This window comes from Micrasema longulum, unplaced genomic scaffold (assembly GCF_059751315.1).
Source record: "Micrasema longulum isolate JH-2025_06_02 unplaced genomic scaffold, ASM5975131v1 h1tg000260l, whole genome shotgun sequence".
NCBI lineage: Eukaryota > Metazoa > Arthropoda > Insecta > Trichoptera > Brachycentridae > Micrasema > Micrasema longulum.
Genome location: NW_028277464.1, coordinates 2,005,000 through 2,022,668, shown reverse-complemented (window position 1 = coordinate 2,022,668; position 17,669 = coordinate 2,005,000). Strand labels below are relative to the sequence as shown.

General features: G+C 32.6%; 1 protein-coding gene across 1 annotated transcript; it reads right to left on the bottom strand.

The window, feature by feature from the left end:
• Nucleotides 1-3,238: 3,238 nt before the first annotated feature.
• Nucleotides 3,239-16,903, bottom strand: LOC148283150 (uncharacterized). Its single transcript, XM_088223975.1, has 6 exons — nt 16,498-16,903; nt 10,979-11,232; nt 9,189-9,364; nt 6,538-6,781; nt 6,277-6,426; nt 3,239-6,190 (listed from the first exon to the last, which is right to left on the bottom strand). The coding sequence occupies exons 1-6, from the start codon at nt 16,548-16,550 to the stop codon at nt 4,164-4,166; spliced, it is 2,904 nt and encodes a 967-aa protein (XP_088080101.1). The 5' UTR covers nt 16,551-16,903; the 3' UTR covers nt 3,239-4,163.
• Nucleotides 16,904-17,669: the final 766 nt, after the last annotated feature.

Sequence of the window (17,669 nt, the reverse complement as noted above, 5' to 3'; positions counted from 1 at the left end):
CGTGTTCCTCTTAATTGAAATTTCAAAACTTAATTTTACCATTTTAATTGATATTTTCCCGGTTTGTTTTGGAGCCTTTTAGGTTGTACCATGATCTGCCCAGTAGTCATCTTAGTTTTATCCGGTATGTATGAAAGGTTCTCGATGAAGATTATAAAGCTTGTGATTGTATTAACTTCAAAAAATACCCTTTCACCGCTTTTATAGTTGTAGGTCAATACTGGCCCGAATGGTGTTAGGTATTCTTTGGATTTTATTTTTCTCGGGAGAAGTCTTGACCGGAAATCTCTGAAGTCCATATAATTTTTTTGTAAACATGATTTTATTATTTATTTTAGAAGAATTCATAAATATGAATTCCTAAATAGGAAAAATAAAACGGACTCTTCAAACAAATCACTAAGCCGTTTCTCCGTGGGGGTAGGCAAAGATAATAGAATGCCACACCACTCTGTATTTGCATAATATCACATTTTCATGTAATGCAATGCTCGTATCTCAGTATTTGCCTATCATACATAGTTTTACCACACAATCGCTTGAGCCAGCCTGCTTTCATCTTGTTTTTCTAATTCCATAATTCGCTCCCATACATAAGATCAAACTCCTCAAATAGTTGAAATAAGAATGCGAAACAAAGAGTAGTTCGACAAATGCCATTTGAATAATTCATTCTGCAGTCCATGAGTTGCTAATTTTGGGACATTACAAGAGTTCAGAGGTACACAAATTCTTTCACAACTTAAAAGCCTACTTAACTAGGGATAGAAAAGAAAATCGAGCTGTCATCGAAGACTTAAATTAAGCATGAAGCAAGTATTGCCAAAATTTAGGTTTGTTATCCTACCACATACGTTAAATAATTATGATAAGATTAGGAAAATCTCAAATAATGTTCTTTCAACAGCGCTGGATCTAGCGCCCTGTTACTTACTGAAAAGGGACGGGAATATACGTGTTTGCAAATCAATATGAGCCTGCCATTTTCCTTTCTCTTGTAAGCAAGTGTCTAGTTCTGGAACCTATGGCTCTGGGAGACACATTATACCAAGTGTGTTATCTAGAGAAAATGAAATATAACTTATCATTATAAAAATTATATTTTTTTATCATTAATATTCCGGAATTTTTTTAATCCACCTTCGTATGCATTGATATTTTACATGATAATTTTTAATTAGATATGTATTTATGTACATAATAACATCTCATGCAATGCCCACATTAGATATTAGTAATTTTAATCTCATTTATAATGATAAGTTTGTATGTAGCATACAGTCAACTATGCGTGTACTTAATTTGATTTGAAATAAGGCCTTTATTAAATTCTAACAATAACTTTATATATTTTTATTGCTACTAAATGACATCACAAAGATTTGATTATATTTTTTCTCATTTAGAAACATCACACTATTTGTGTAGGAAGTAATTACAATTTTATTTTAAATATTAAAAGCCCCTTTGTTAGCTTAAGATATCTATTCACATTGATAACTATTATAGGTATACTGTTTAGTTGATAAAAACAAAATCAAGATTTAGATTAAAAATATAAAATTATTGTAGAACTTCACTGATCCAAGCTTTTTATAATCCGGTGATAGGTATAATATAAAGAATTGTCTGCTTGAGTCTACTCCTCTGTCAAATTAGTACCTACTGGTAATTGGATTAACAGTAGGTAATATTTTTTTTGGGAACAGATTTTAACCCTTTGAAATCCATTGGCGCGGTTACGGCAACATGATAAACTTTCTAATAAATAGTGCCACAAAAAATAGGTGCATATTTTATTTGTTAAAAAAAAAGATCTAATAGATTCAAATAAACTATCTAGCTTTTCTAACACTTAAATGTTCTAGATCATCTGAATCCTCTGTATTTTTGAGCTCGGATTAGCGAGGTTCTTTTTTATGTGTTGCACCATATTTTTACCTTAATATTAATTCGTTCAACTGAATGTATTACATATGTTTTATTTTTCACTTACTGAGGCCAAGAGTCATCGTCACAATGAGTGAAATTTAATTAGTGCCCCTTATTTAAATAGATTTGTACTTATCGAAAGTAATAAAATATATCGATATATATTTGTGGATTCACTGTTCCTATTAAGTATTGAAAAGGGAGAAAACAATTCACTGTTGGGTTAGTTGGAAATGGTAAAGTCAAACTAAGGTTACATACAATTATTTGTGCAGGAATTCAATATTGTATCTGCAATAAACTTATTTATTTATTTAACAGAGTTTTTTCTTCTTACGTGTACACACTTGTAAATTAATATTTTTTTTTTACAAATAATAAAAATTATTTTGTGTCATATTATTTAAGGTTTTATGTACTTCTTTTTGTATTCAATAAACAAATGTAACATTAAAAAAAATAGTACGCTGTTGAAAATTGGTTGATTAAAGTATAATAAATAACAAATAAATGAGAAAAATAATCCTCTTACCAATGGTAAAAGTAAATGTAAAAAATTCAGATGAAATTTAATACATAAAATATTAATACTTCTTACAAAAATGACGTACACAATATACCGCATTAGCCCGAATGTAACGCAACCTCTATGTAGAGCAGGATTAAAAGAAAAATTTCAAATATAAAATAAAAATTAATTAGGTAAATTGTACAATAATTATTATATAAAAATATTATCCTCACTCCCATCCGGATTGCTGGAAATGCAACGTTTCTTAAAACCTTTTTCAATAAACATTTCATCTTAAACCCAAAATATAACGCAAATGTTTTTTTTAGAAAAATATTTTGAGTAAAAAAATATAGCATTATTCGGGCTAATACGGTAGATAAAATGTTCAAAATAAAGGCGATTTAAACATGCATATTAAACAGGTTTCGGTAATTTAATAGATTGAGTTATAAAACTTTGAAAATAAGAGGCAAAATAATTATTCAATAGTAGGTTTTCCACTATTTAAAGAATCTCCGTAATACAAATATGTGGAAACATGTATTTATCACAGATGCAATACTTATTGTAGTATTGAATACCATCCACAATTCGTTACACAGAATTGAAAGAAATTCAATTAAGTACATAAAATGTAACTGTTTTTTAGGAAATAAATCCTTAAATGATATTCCAATAGGTTAGAAATATCTGATCATAATGTAATGTAATTTACATGTATAATAATCATATGTTCGTTATAATTTTTAAAGGGCAACAATATAATCGATCTCGAGACTGGAAAACTCATTAAAATCTTACCATATAATTTATTAACAAATAGAAACAAAAATAATCACAATAAATTAGCAGACAACGTGTCAGCTACATCGCACACTGCACAACCTGATAATAGTTGCATGATTAGTCCAACACACAAATTTGGTACAACACTAGTTAGGTGAAATCAAAAAGGGTTGTTTCAATATTCCTTGTCGAAATATTCACTGGAAACTCATCCACATATATGTATTTATGATAAAAATAATTGGTTTTTCATTCACCAAATTTTATTAGAAAACCAACGTAGAAAACAAACGAGGAAATTTTAATTTGTGTAGTATATAATATGAGCCCATTGCAGGCGAAGTGTATTAACTGACAAAACGGTCAAACTTTTGTATTCAAAGTTTTAACTCTTCGAGCTTTTTGCCTATTTTTTTTATTAAACTGTTTAAATATTTTTAATTAACACGGATGTTTTGTACAAAAAGAACTAAGAAAAAAATGTTTTTGGATTATACTGATTACAGAAAAGTAATATAACCAATGAGTTTACTTCACCTGTAGCTATTTCTATCACTTAGCTCACTTTACTCTTTATTAATCTATGTACATAAGTCAGGGCTATACAAGCTCCTGACGTCACTGGAACTTGTGAAGATCTATTGTGACGGGTCCCCGTGAAAAGTTTTCGCCCTCCAAGCCCAGGTCTATACAGAGCCTGGCTACTTTGTGGAAGGCGAGAGTTCTCATTTCGCTAAATTTCCCCCCTTCAAGCCCATAGCCTTCGTAAAGTATCGGGCTATTACATCACTTTACTGGCATGAAACTTTGGGATATGTAGAATGTCAAAAGGCATCTTATTTTTTTTTAAATGTCAGTTGGTTCATTTCACCTGCAATGGGCTCATAAATAAATATTATGTATGTGTATGTATCTATAAGTTTGGTCACTGTTACAAGTCAGTACTGTCATTTTCTGGTTTGTGCTTAGTGGGAGGGGGGGGTGCCGGCTCTTGCGGCCGGGCTAGCTTATGGTACGGCCGCGGAGAGGGTGGGACATCCAGAATATTACCTTCAGATTGTGATAATTTGCGCATTTGACTAGCGAGACTTTTCTGTTCGGACTTTTGTGATTCCGGTTTGGCGGCGTGTTGGTTACTTGAGCCAGTGCTGTGTGTACGCTGAATGTTGGCCTTACCTTCGTCCTCTGGGCTGGGGATCCCCGAGTCCGATATGCGGCCCGTGGGGCTATCTTGAGCGTTGCCCACTTGAATGATCTTGGGGTGCTGCTTGTCCACACTGTACATGTGTGTCCTCTCTAGTACAGTCCCCGCTCCTCCACTGCCATTGAGCGGAGCGTCTATCATCGCTAGCATTTCCAGCGATTGATTTTTCTGAATAGAATTCCTGAACGACTGAGGGCGCAAGGTCGCCGGTCTCTCTGGAATAGCTGGTTTTCCTCCTGCAGCGGCGGAAGCTAGTTCTGCAACAGGTTTTGCTCTCATTTGAACTTCGTACGAACTATCCATTTCTGTAGAAGCGTCCTGTTTTGTGCACGGTGTTGGAATGGTGGTCCTAGGTGCGGGAACTGGCATGGGTTTAGCGAACGATAAGTCTGGCACGGATTGCAAAATTTGTTTAGAAGGAACGAAGCCGCTCCTGACACTGACTGGATTTTTAGAAATGGAAGAAGTTTGAAGACTTTCGGAAACAGTAAGTTTTCCTACAGTTCCATGGTGGGCAATTATTGTTTCGACAGAGCTCGTTTGATGATTGTCTTCCGAAGGTTTTGTCTCCTTTCCAATATTCTCGTTCTCGAATTCGAAACTTTTTCTTCGTTCTTTTATGGCCTCCGCTATATTTTCCCTACTGCCTGTCAACTTCTGCGTGATTCGGTTGCCTAATTTACTTTTATACGTAGATCTATTGATGGTTTGCACCCCAGAAACCATTTTATTGACTTCCGTAACTGGCGCTGGACGAGGTGGCTTTTCCGGTTTATCAGGTTCATTCTTATTATTATAATTGACTTTAGAGTCTTTGGTTTGAGACGCATCAATTTTACCACTAGCGGAAATATTTATTCTAGAGGCATTTTGGTTGATTTTATCAGGCGGCGTAAAATTAGGAGGCACTGGCGCAATAGGTTTGTTCTTCCTCCGCGTAATTGGCTTAGGGCTGCCCTGAGGAGGGCTGGAGTGATCCGATAGAGAGCTGTTGGATTGTGTTCTCTTCATCTCATTGTCTACGAGGATGAGACTGGTGTCGTGACTATTACTCCGGGAATGAGTTTGTTTACTTTGAGCGAGGTGAAGAGCACTTTTAGGAGCAACTTGTAAGGGTTGGGTGTTGGTATGGGAAGAGTACTCGTGCATGGATTTACTCATACCGTGTTCACCATTAGGATGGTCACTTACAGGATTGAAAGCTTGATTGCATATCCCTTGACCAAAATCTGGAGTGAATCCATAATCGCAGAGATCCGGCAACATATCTTCTTTGGTGAAAAGCATAAAGAAATTGACATCGTCTTTGAAAAATAAGTCAGCGTGCTTTACCAGTAACTCCACTACACAATTAACGGTACTGGCTTTGATCATGTTGTCATCACCTTCGCTCCAAAGAATATTGGGAGCGACTACTATGGATATATTAGACGGAGTCATTTTATTGACGGCTTGCTGTTGGGAGAGTAGAGAAAAGAACTTAATTAGATAACGCAGGTTGTTGTAGTTAGGGGCGGGAAGTTTGTTGACTACTTCCCGCAATTGTACGAGTCGATTCTCTTCGGTAACATTGTTAGTGATTGCCGCAAGGAAGGAGTCGTACAGGTGGTGAGTGAGTAGCGGTTCCGGCAGTTCCCTTAAATACGACTTTAGTACACCGGCCAACACGTGCACATCCCGGTACTCCGGAGACAGCGGTAACTGAAATATTCCAGAATCCAGCGACAACTTCATTCTTTTCAAACGAGATGAGCCTAAAAACAAAAAGCAGTCGCGTCACATTGAGTCAACAATGAGAATGCATCGCATTTGAAAAATAATGAATACATAGTTAGCTTACTTCCAGTCATTCGGAACAGTCCTTCCTCAGATAAACCTAACTCATGAAGAGCGCAGACACAAAGTTCTATAGGAAAGGCAATAGTGCGCCCCGTCACACGGAGATGTTCTTCGAGAGGAAATCCAAATACTCTCTTCTGAGCACTGTCACCTAGATAATTAATAATCGGTTTTATAACAGGTCTATTTAAAAACAATGTCCAAGTGCAGAGTTTATTTATTTGTATTTAATGATAGTTGGGTTGATAGTAAATACATTTACCTATTTGGTTCTGCAGCTGTTGCACGGTGTCAGTGAGAGTGTCCAGAACACTCTTGTGGTACACAGTTTGTAGTTGAACATATTGTAGAACAAAGTTAGCGAGATCAGCTTCCTTAACTATCAGGGAAAACATTTCCGCAGCGAGTGAATCTCTCGACTGATCGGTTTTTTGTTCAGATTCTTCTACTTCGTCTCGGGCTTGAGATATTTTTACAGGATTCAAATCACTTTGCCTTTGCAAACTCTAAAAATGACAAATCTTATTATTGTAAAGGTAGGGTATGATTAACAAAAATGAATTATTAATGTTAAATAAATATTCTTAAATACTTGTATTTATACTTATTTGTTTATAAATTTGTATAAACCACTTAATTTTATTTTTTTTAAATTACACTTCGACAGTAAAATCATTGGATATTTTCAAACATAATTATACTATTAAAACCTCATTAGAGTTGGCCAATATTCTTAAAGATTTTAAATTACCTAGAAATGCCAAATTAGTGTCTTTTGATATTGTTAATTTATTTACAAATATACCAACTGTTGAAACAAAAAATGTCATTTCAAATATTTTAAATAATTCAGATCTAACAAAAAATGTCTCTGACGATCTTTCACGTTTGTTTAATATATGTATTAATGAAAATTATTTTTAATTTAATAATGTAGTATATACCCAATCTGAAGGTTTACCTATGGGTGCCCCAACAAGTCCATTAATTGCTGATATTTTTGTTAATTATTTAGAAAATTTAATTTTTTATTGTAAATCTCCTTTATTAAATAATGTTTTATTGTGGAGAAGATATTTTGATGACGTCATCTGTATATGGATTGGATCAGATCGTCAATTAGATTCATTTTTAAATTTATTAAATTCCTTCCATCAGAAAATACAATTTACTTTAGAAATTGAATCAAATTCACAACTTAACTTTTTAGATTTAACTTTAATTAATACAAAAAATAAAATTGAATTTAAAATATTTAGAAAACCGACATATACAGATGCGGTCATCCATAAATCTTCTAATCATCCTTTATCACATAAACACTCTGCTTTCCATTCTATGATACATCGGCTTACTTCAATAACACTAAATAAAAATAATTTTGACTTAGAATTAAATACTATAAAGAGTATTGCTTTCAATAATGGCTTTGAACTAAATTTAATTGACAATATTTTGAATAAAAAACTTAAATTAAACTATAGGAAAAAATACTTATACAGTTCCCAAAATATTTCCAATAAAAATGAGAACTGGCGTAGAATTTTGTACATTAATTCATTTTCTAATAATATAGCACAAATTTTACCTAATAATATTAGGCCAGCTTTTTATACTAATAATAACATAGGTAAAATATTAACAAATTGTAAAGATAAGGATGATAAATTAAATCATTCGGGAATTTATAAACTAAATTGTTTAAATTGCCCAAATTTCTATATTGGAAAAACTTCACGTAAATTTAAAGTTAGAATCAAAGAACATATAAGATGTCTGAGTAATAATAATTTTTTAGAATTCGCAAATCATCTTATATCCGAAAACCATGAATTTAATCAAGAAACGTATGTAGAAATTTTGCATGTCAATAAAAATGGTTTTCGTTTAGATAATTTAGAACGATTAGAAATTAGTAAAACCATTAATCAATAAATAATCAATGAAATTTAACTTCGAGTCCTCTTTTAAAACTATTCCCGTTATGATTTATTTTATCTTCTTTCTCTCTCTTTCTTTCAATTTTCTGTCTCTTTCATACAATATTTTATTATATAAATAGCAACGCGTATAATTATAAGTTAGTTAAATTCCTGACGATGAGGTAGTAACCTCGAAACCGGTCGAAGTGTAATTAAAAAAAAAATTAAGTGGTTTATACAAATTTATAAACAAATAAGTGTAAAATGTCATACCACAAAGTGAAAAATGTTTTTGATAACAATAATACTTGTATTTATTTTTAACATAACATGTCATATGTAAATTGAAATGTTTCAAATTGCTAAAACTGTCAAGCAAAGTAAGATAGTTGATAAATATCTTAAATGTGTTTAAATTTCTCAGATACAGGATCAGTTTTTCTTGGTTACTGTGTTGTGTGTCGTTTGCGGTGATTACTAAATATTACACCGGTAAAAGTAAAATAGGATAGAATTCATTAGTTAAGTATACCTTGATAAAGAAGCTTGCGTAGCTTTGAAACCGGGCGGTAGAAAAAATAAAAAATAAGTGGCTAAAAAAAAATTGTTTTAAATTTCTTTTATTCAAATTAATTGTTAAAATTTCAAAAATTTACTTTATTCTTTGTGGTCAGTTTGATTTGCTTTTCGTTTTAGTTAGGATTTTGGATTTGTGAACAGAATAACTATGCTACGTTGCCATAGACTAACAGATTGGCGATATTTTCTTCATAGTGATAATTGGAGGGCGATACAAGCTTCTTTCCATCTTGAAAAAAATATTATTCCATGATAAATGGCAAAACTGATTTCTCCCTAACACGACGCAAGCGAAGTCGCAGGTAAAGGCTAGTACCTATATAATAACACTAACACTTCATGTCACTGTGGTGCATCTCTTTATGTAGTCTCAATTCCTTCGAAATAATTTATTACAAGTACGAATACTTACGTGAAGACGGTTTAGTGCGATCTCTCTTTCATTCATCAGTCTTGTGAGTTGCTTCTTAGCTTTAAGAATATTGGGTAAGTCTTGTTCTGAGAGGGGGTTTAGTTCGGTGCCAACTAGTTTCTCCACCCTGGCTTCGTGGTCAGCAATTTCATTGGCCAGTTTTATTTCAACTTTACCTGAAATTTATGCCTTGTTAAAAAAAATTCGTTGCTGGATGTATCTTCTTAAATAAAAATAAATTATTAAAAAATGCCAGCTCATAGAAATTTGGCAGCTTTGTTTTTCTGGCATCATTTTTTGTGAAACTTTAATTTAGCCATACATAATTTTATTATTTACTTTCCGGCTTTAATATTGGCGTTTGAGTTAGTGCGGCATAAAACATAGATTTTTTTTTCATCTAACTACATACTCGGATTAAACTGATCTCAAATGTCGCTTAAGCTCCTATGGCTCTCAGCACCTCAATTATGCCGTCATTTTGAATGGAAAGAAAATATATTCAGAAATTTGGCAGCTTTGTTTTTCTGGCATCATTTTTTGTGAAACTTTAATTTAGCCATACATATTTTTATTATTTACTTTCCGGCCTTAATATTGGCGTTTGAGTTAGTGCGGCATAAAACATAGATTTTTTTTCATCAAACTACATGCTCGGATTAAACTGATCTCAAATGTCGCTTAAGCTCCTATGGCTCTCAGCACCTCAATTATGCCGTCATTTTGAGTGGAAAGAAAATATATTCAGGAATATTTCTGCGTACTTCACTAAAAAATTACAATTTTGAAGTTGTGCCTTGTTATCATCGCTCAGGTGCGATATATTATATTGGCAGTCAGCAGCAAATGTGATAGCATTAGCAGTAGTATAAAACAAAACAGTTAGCAGAGAAATATTAACACTGGAACTAGCTTTGCAAATGCTAAGCTAATATGTTTCAGACGGTAAAAAAAATAAAATAAAAGTACTAGCAATTTTCAACACTTGTATTATGGTAAATGGCATAAAAAAACATTTTTGTAGATATTTATGATGCTTGGGGCAATGTAGTGGTGTGCCGAATGCAGCACATTATCTAATTAATCTGTCACGCGGAGGTAAGGTGATCAGTCTTACACTTCAGATGCAAGTCCAGAGACTATAAAATATTATATCCTTTTTTAATACATACATATTTCATGTCCACAATGCTAGGAATTGAATACAGTCCTCATGCATGATAGGCAAATGTGCTGACCAATTTACGAGGCGGACAAAAACCACATTTAATAAAATATTTCATGCCAGAAATCGCTTTTGGAACCTCAAAGCATAGCGGCAATGTAAATTTGAAATGGATTGTGGTCCCATGGCTAATGTCGCAAACTCTGGATCACGATTAAGGTTCGAACTTCGCTCTACCACAGTTATTTACGACTACAAGAAAATAATCTTAATTAAATTATTTAATTACTAATTGAATTGTGTGTTTCAGAAACAACACACAAGCCAACTTTTAGGATTTCAACTTAATGATGCCATCTTGTTTTTTAATCTAGAAACTTAACTTAAGAAATAAATTTTAAAAATTGAAATATTTCGGTAAATCATGAGAACGCAAATATTTTTTTTATGTAAGTTATTGGTGCGGGAATAAATTTATAGTGTATACATACACATGTTTATATTATAAGAGTCCTGACTCATCACAGAACTTTCTAGCAAGTCGGGACATGAAAATTAATAATTCTGTAACAATGGAATTGTATATAATAAATTTTTAAAAAGGATTAAAATAAAATTAATTTACCACACTCCTGCATGATGTATTTCAACAGTCTGTTATCGTCGGTCCCGCAGGCCTCCTGCATGGCTAGTCCTAGCTGGTACTCGGACAGCTTCTTGAGGCGCTTCTCCCGGGCGGCTGCATCCCCCGCGGGGGCGGCGCCCCCCGGCCCGGGGGCCCCCAGCCGCTTGCACATGCTCTGCACGGCCCCCCTGAGGTTGTCCACCTTCCGCTCGGCCAGCTGCAGCTCATCGCTGAGGGCCTCAGACTTTCCGGACCTGGGTTATTTAAAAAAATAATAATAATGGTTTATTAGTAAACATAACAATTTCCTTATCTACAACATTTTTTGGTAATAGATTTCTCTGTATTATGTGTAGACTGCGTAACTAGGTACAACCTATTTTAAGGCAGATTTTTTTATTTAAAATAAACAAAACATGACTGCTTACTAGTGAATTTATTATATAATTTTATTTGCCCTTTTTAATATTTATGTATGTATTTCAACAAATGTCCTTACTTATCTCTTCCCAAACCCAGTAACCTTTCATTTCATTATTTCATTTTTTTTTTTTGCACCACAACAGGCCAGGGGGCCCAATTACAGTGGTGAATTACATTACAGAACAACCAGGCTTGAGAAAAATCACATTTTTAATTTTTGTGTTCTCACCGGGAATCGAACCCGGAACCTTCCGTGCGTGAGTCAAGCGTCTTGACCACTACACCACGGAGGCCGCCGAACCTCATATGCCTGGAGAGCGAATTGGTGATGAAAGAAAGTAAGTCAAAAGTGATAGTCTTTCACAGGAGAAGTGAGGTTACTGAATGTGTAATAAAAGTAAACAATTAATGTCATGAACAAGTAGAAAAAAATGTTGAAAGGAGAGTGAATGCGGGCAATAAAATGAACAGCACACTAAGTACAGTAATTGCTAATAAAAATATGTCAATCGAAGCTAAACTGGCAGTGCACAATGCAGTTTTAGTTCCGACATTTATGTATGGAAGTGAAACATGGAACTGGCAGAGGAAGGATTAAAGCAGAGTGAAAGCGCTCGAAATGCAATCTCGTAGACTAATGTGTGGGAAATCAATATATAGCAGGGTTACGAATGACGAAATCAGGCGAGTGTAAATCTGAGTCAGGTATAATCGATAACGTTAAAAAAGGGTCTCTGAGATGGTTTGGTAATGTAGAACGAATGGATGATGAAAGAATGGTAAAACAGGTATATATGGCGAGAATGAACAGTAACGTGGGACGATGATGACCAAGGAAGACAAGCATGATCAGATAAACCAAAATCTTAAGCCTGGTCATGTCAAAAGCAGGCAGAATGGAAGGGCATGTATGACAAGATGTATGAATATGGAAGAAGTTAGGAGTGTATGCCACGATAGACGTGTGTGGCAGTCCATTCTTTCTGCCTACCTTTACAGGAAATGGCGTGATGGTAGTAGTAATACTGGGACATTTTTTTTGTAGGGACCTACATATAATTACTTCAGCATATAATTATATATCTATATATATATCCTCCTAGGATATAATTACTTCAGTTTCATACAGCCGTCTTTTCACTACTAATGTCTTTTGGACTGACAGCTATAGCTTGCATAACCTTGAATGTGTTGACTTATCAATATGTATCTTTTTTTGGTGATCCTGTGTAAGTTAGATTAGTTATGAAGTAGTTTAAAACATTGGAATGAATCCAACTAACACGGGATTACCCAAAAAGGCAATACATATTTATAAAAAGGACCGTGAAAATCTACACACAAACAGAAATGTTAGTTAGTTAAATATGAAGTGCTGCTATCTTAAATATCTATCAAATATAAAAAAAACTGAAGAGATCACTGCTTATTATAGATTGAGCTTTTATTGAAAAGTAATTAATTGTTTAAACAGTTTCAACTGATTGATAACCTATATTGCATACTTATGACAAATATTAAACTGCATGGAATTTATTAAAAGTTTACAATAATATTATATATTATCAGAGTCTGGTATTTCAACTATTATAAAAACAATGATGTCACCTTAAAATTGGTGTTTTAGGTGTGGTTTAAAAATACATATTGAATCATCTTAACCTTTCAAGTCATCATCATCATTTATCTATTTGTAACCAGTGGTGCATAAGGGACTGTATTGTGTCGAGAATCAAACACGAGGCCTCCTACACGGTAGGCAAATCCGCTGACCATTAGTCAACGAGGCAAACATCAATAAATAATCAATCCACGATTCTTAGGAAAATCACACTGTAATCCACTACACAACAGTGTCTTTTTTAAATCTGATGAGACCTTTGGTTATTTTCGAACAAGCAGAGTAACACAAAACACCCATTTTTTTCATCGATATATCCTAAACTAGCATGCAACAGTCAGCGATCTCGTTTTATCGCTTTATCCGTTGATCGGCCCTTCGGACCTCATTTCGATTATTCAAATCTTGGCCACTGTGAAATTTCACCCTTTTGAGCCTCACGATTTTTTTCTGCTGTTAGGAGCAATCCTTATTTTTTACTATTTTTAGTCTGCCAGCGCCACCTATGTTTATTAAGTTTTTTTTTATACATATGTAGATGGTGCTAATGAGTCGGTCTAAAATTAAAACTAAAATAATGTTTACAGGAGTTTTATCGCGTTTCGAACTCAATCCTGAACTGAGTTAAACCGAACGCTTTATCCACTCGGCTACGACCGACTTCGAGAGAAGCGTCATAAATAGCTTTGTAAATAACTTTAATAGACATATTTTTAAATGTCAATAATAAATTATTTGTCACTTTCACATTACTTATTTTTTATTTTTTTATTTAAATCTTAAAGTAGGGCACACATATCATACATATTGTTATGTGTGTTCTAATAATAACATTACAAATATATTTAATTTATAAATTGTTTATCACATATGTCTTGACCATTATTTTAAATTTTGATATGTTTTTTTCTTCATAAATATTTTTTTCCATTTCGTAACACTTTTTAATTGCTTTAAATAAAATTGAATTTTGTGACTTTGCCTTTTTCCTAAATTTATTTAAAGAGTTTTTTCAATAAAATGAATGATTAAGCACCCACCGATTTCACGATATTAATTTTAAGCTTTCTTATTCATTTACGATTATGCACTTTTGAAAAAACACTTTCCTTCCAGGTATAAAGTATAATTTCACAAAAAAAAAACTTATAGAAACTTATAAATGTTCAAATGAAGGTCTTATATAAGGATTATAAAGAACCTTTAAACATATTCGAAAATAAAAACTATTTATTAACAGCTGATCAACAGCTGTCAGCTTTCAGTCAGCGACAAAAGTATCAAAAAGTAAAAATAAAAACTGTTTTACCAGAATTGATATAAATTTTTCATCTGTTAATTGAAACATAAAAAAAAAAATCACGGGTAAGAATTTGATAGATATACAAAGTTTATAGCGATCTCATCGACTGGAAGCGTTGCGACTTCTGTAATCTGGCTACTCGGTGGTCAGGTGAGGTGGGGGTCTGAGGTCAGGGGTCCTGCAGCTGAGTTTTGCGGGCAGAATGGGCCCGTACGGAGGACAGACGCAATCAATTTTTTCTAGTCTTAGAGTAATAATATATAAAATACTCATGCAGATGCTACCAGTGATAATTTTGATGCAGAAAAAAAAAACAGAAATCACTTTTTTTTTCTACGGCGTCAATATTTAATGTAAAACAGTATGCATATTTGAATACCATAACATAAGGACACTGTTAAAATGTTAACATTACAGTAGTAAAAATTAACGGTATGTTTTGAAAAATCACAAAATTTATCAATAGAATAATACATGTGTATTTGAGGGTATCAGAAGCAAACTAAGAAGTCTACCAAAAACGGAAAATTAGTTATTGATGCCAAAATAAACTGTGCATAAAAACCTACCTACCCAAATAATAGAGTAATTCAAAATCGTCCCTAAATCTTGCAAAAACAGATTTCAATGATACTACTTTTTCAATTAATGAGGAACTTTAGCCCTACGGGAAATTAGATACAAAAAATGTTTTCTTCCGCACGGTAAAAATTAGGGCATTAAATTAATTGTACAGTAAAATTTCTTAAAAATGTACGAAAAAAAATAATATATTAATAAAAATGAACTACTTTGAATGACGTCACTGGTTCATATGAACCATCCAATGTATATCTGGTTTGGTCACCGTAAACGAACCAATCGGAAGAACTGACGTCACACGCGGAGTTATTTCAGAAATACAAAACTTTAAAAAATCATAGCGCTGATAATACGATACATAAAAATAAAAAAATTAACTAAGTTTAATAATTAACAAATAAAAAAAGGAAAAAAAGACACTGAACTTCCTCATTCTCCATTGAGTTAGTGAAGCATAATTAGAAATCTCACAATTATTTTTTCAAAGTTTTTTGCAAAAATATTTCAGTAACTCCTTCAATGGAGATTTCTAAGTTTGCTTTACCCTCATTTATAAAACTATATTCAAAGAGGGATATTTAAAAAACCCCTATCAAAGTAAGTAGGTATTAAACAGTGGTGAGTCATGATTTATTTTATAGGTAATCTACAAAAAATGTTCAATAGTTTGTACCTACATATAAGTACATAATATGTAAGTTATATAATTATAAATGACTATTTTTTCTGTGGTTCTGAGAAAATCAACTCAAACAACAATTATTATTAGCCACGCGATATACATAGCTTTATTCTACACTATTTTAATACAGTGCTTGTACAAAAGTTTATTAACAAATACCACAATGACATTTAGCAGCAACTGCCAACAGTGAGCACTGGAAGATTCTTTTTAAAGTGAATAATTCCAAAAGCGGCCACTGTGAATGGCACATGTTCTATGTGATACATAATATATCAACAGTATCCTATCAAAGAAAAATAGTCCTTCGGAAATAATGTTCGAAATACTAATTTCTAAATAGAGAATCTTTAAATAATATTTGTAACCTGCAAACTTGTTTTAGTACTAAAAAAACTGACTTCATAGATTTTTTTTGTAGGAAGATGATGGTGTTGGTGATTTATAATAAATAATCATTATTTACTTTATTTTCACATAAACATATTTACTATAAAACATTATTATCGAAAGTCAAATATAATAGTAAGCTGTGCATAATCGCTTATTTTGACGATTCGCCCCTGGTATTAAATGACTAATTCATAATATACTGTTAATACAAACATTACAAGATAAATTAATTTAATTCATAGATAAGTAAAACATAATTAAAAACAATAATTTGATGTATGATTGAGTGACTATTTAAGAAAATATACGGCAATGTAAACAAATAAATGACTCATGCAAAATATTTTGAACTATTTTGATGTTATTAATAATTTGAAGGAGTTTAATCCAACTTTACGATTGAATTAAACTTAAAATAGAGATTCACCATGTTCATAAATTTTAATCGGGATTTTTTAATGCAATTCAGGTAAATTCTATAAGTCCTTATCTGACATTTAAGATAAAGAACTTACCTGGAAAATGTCTGGTCGGCCAACTGTTTCACTCTTAGAAATTGCTTCATCATAATAATATGTGCACCTCAGTTTAAATGACATGTACGTCAAATAACGCAAATGATTATTCAAGGCAGGCCGCAAATTGTACACTTTCCTACACCAGCAACAAATAAAATTGACAATGAGATCATCCACTCAAAAGTCATTGTCGTGACCGCACTTATGTCTTATATCATTTATTTGTTTTAAAGGAAAATCAACTGGAGCGAGACATATGATACACTCTTAACTTAATTAGAACAAACTTAGACGGTAAATGAACAAATAAAAATTATTTTAAAAAACTCAAAACACCCCAGACACGTTAAACCAAGTCATTTCTGTAAAAATACATAGACAATATAAACGTAGAATAAAAGACGATCGTAGATAAAAAAAAGAGCATAGACAATAAACATCACAAAAAGACAACAAAATGTATTCAACCATCAACAATTTTATATTTAGTTACTAACTTTTGCTCATTTGAAAGCCTTATTTTTTTGTATTTTTAGGTGAATTTATTTATTTCTTATTGAAATTTGAAATTGATTTGAAAATCATATTGGCTTGCAACCGTTGCTCATAAAATGATAGTTATGGAGAATTTTTTCGGTTAGATGGTCAATCTTTTCAAAATTGAATCCTAAAAACCCAAAATCACACAAACTAATTATTTATGACAACACCTTCGGTATTTACCTACTGTGAAATAAAATACAACAGAAGAGCTAGTAAACTTTTAAAAATATTTTGGGGATAGTATTAATTTTATTGTCATAAAATATACAATCACAGAATCAAAATGGTTGGAAACAAAAGATTTTCTTACATGTCATGAGAATTGTAAGCATTTTAAAAACTGTACGATTTCTCATTATTTCCATCTTCATTTTTGTTCATCACCCATCTTTCCACTACTGATATGAGCTCTCTTTAATGACTTCCAAGTTTCTTTGTTTTAGGCTTTACATGTTCATTTTTTTCCTGCGACAGGGATAATATCACCAGCCCATCTTTTCTGGGGCTGTCCTACTGCTATTTTACTATCCTACAGTCTCCACTTTAGAGCTCGGGGCGGCCATTTCTCTGTTTCCTGTTTTGCAACATGACCTGCCTATTGCCACTTCAAATACAATAAAAAAATA

Coding starts and splice junctions, on each gene's coding strand:
- LOC148283150 (XM_088223975.1), bottom strand. CDS start 16,550: ATGATGAAGCAATTTCTAAGAGTGAAACAGTTGGCCGACCAGACATTT. Junction 11,233..16,497: donor GCCGACCAGACATTTTCCAG/GTAAGTTCTTTA, acceptor TAAATAACCCAG/GTCCGGAAAGTCTGAGGCCC. Junction 9,365..10,978: donor ATACATCATGCAGGAGTGTG/GTAAATTAATTT, acceptor CATAAATTTCAG/GTAAAGTTGAAATAAAACTG.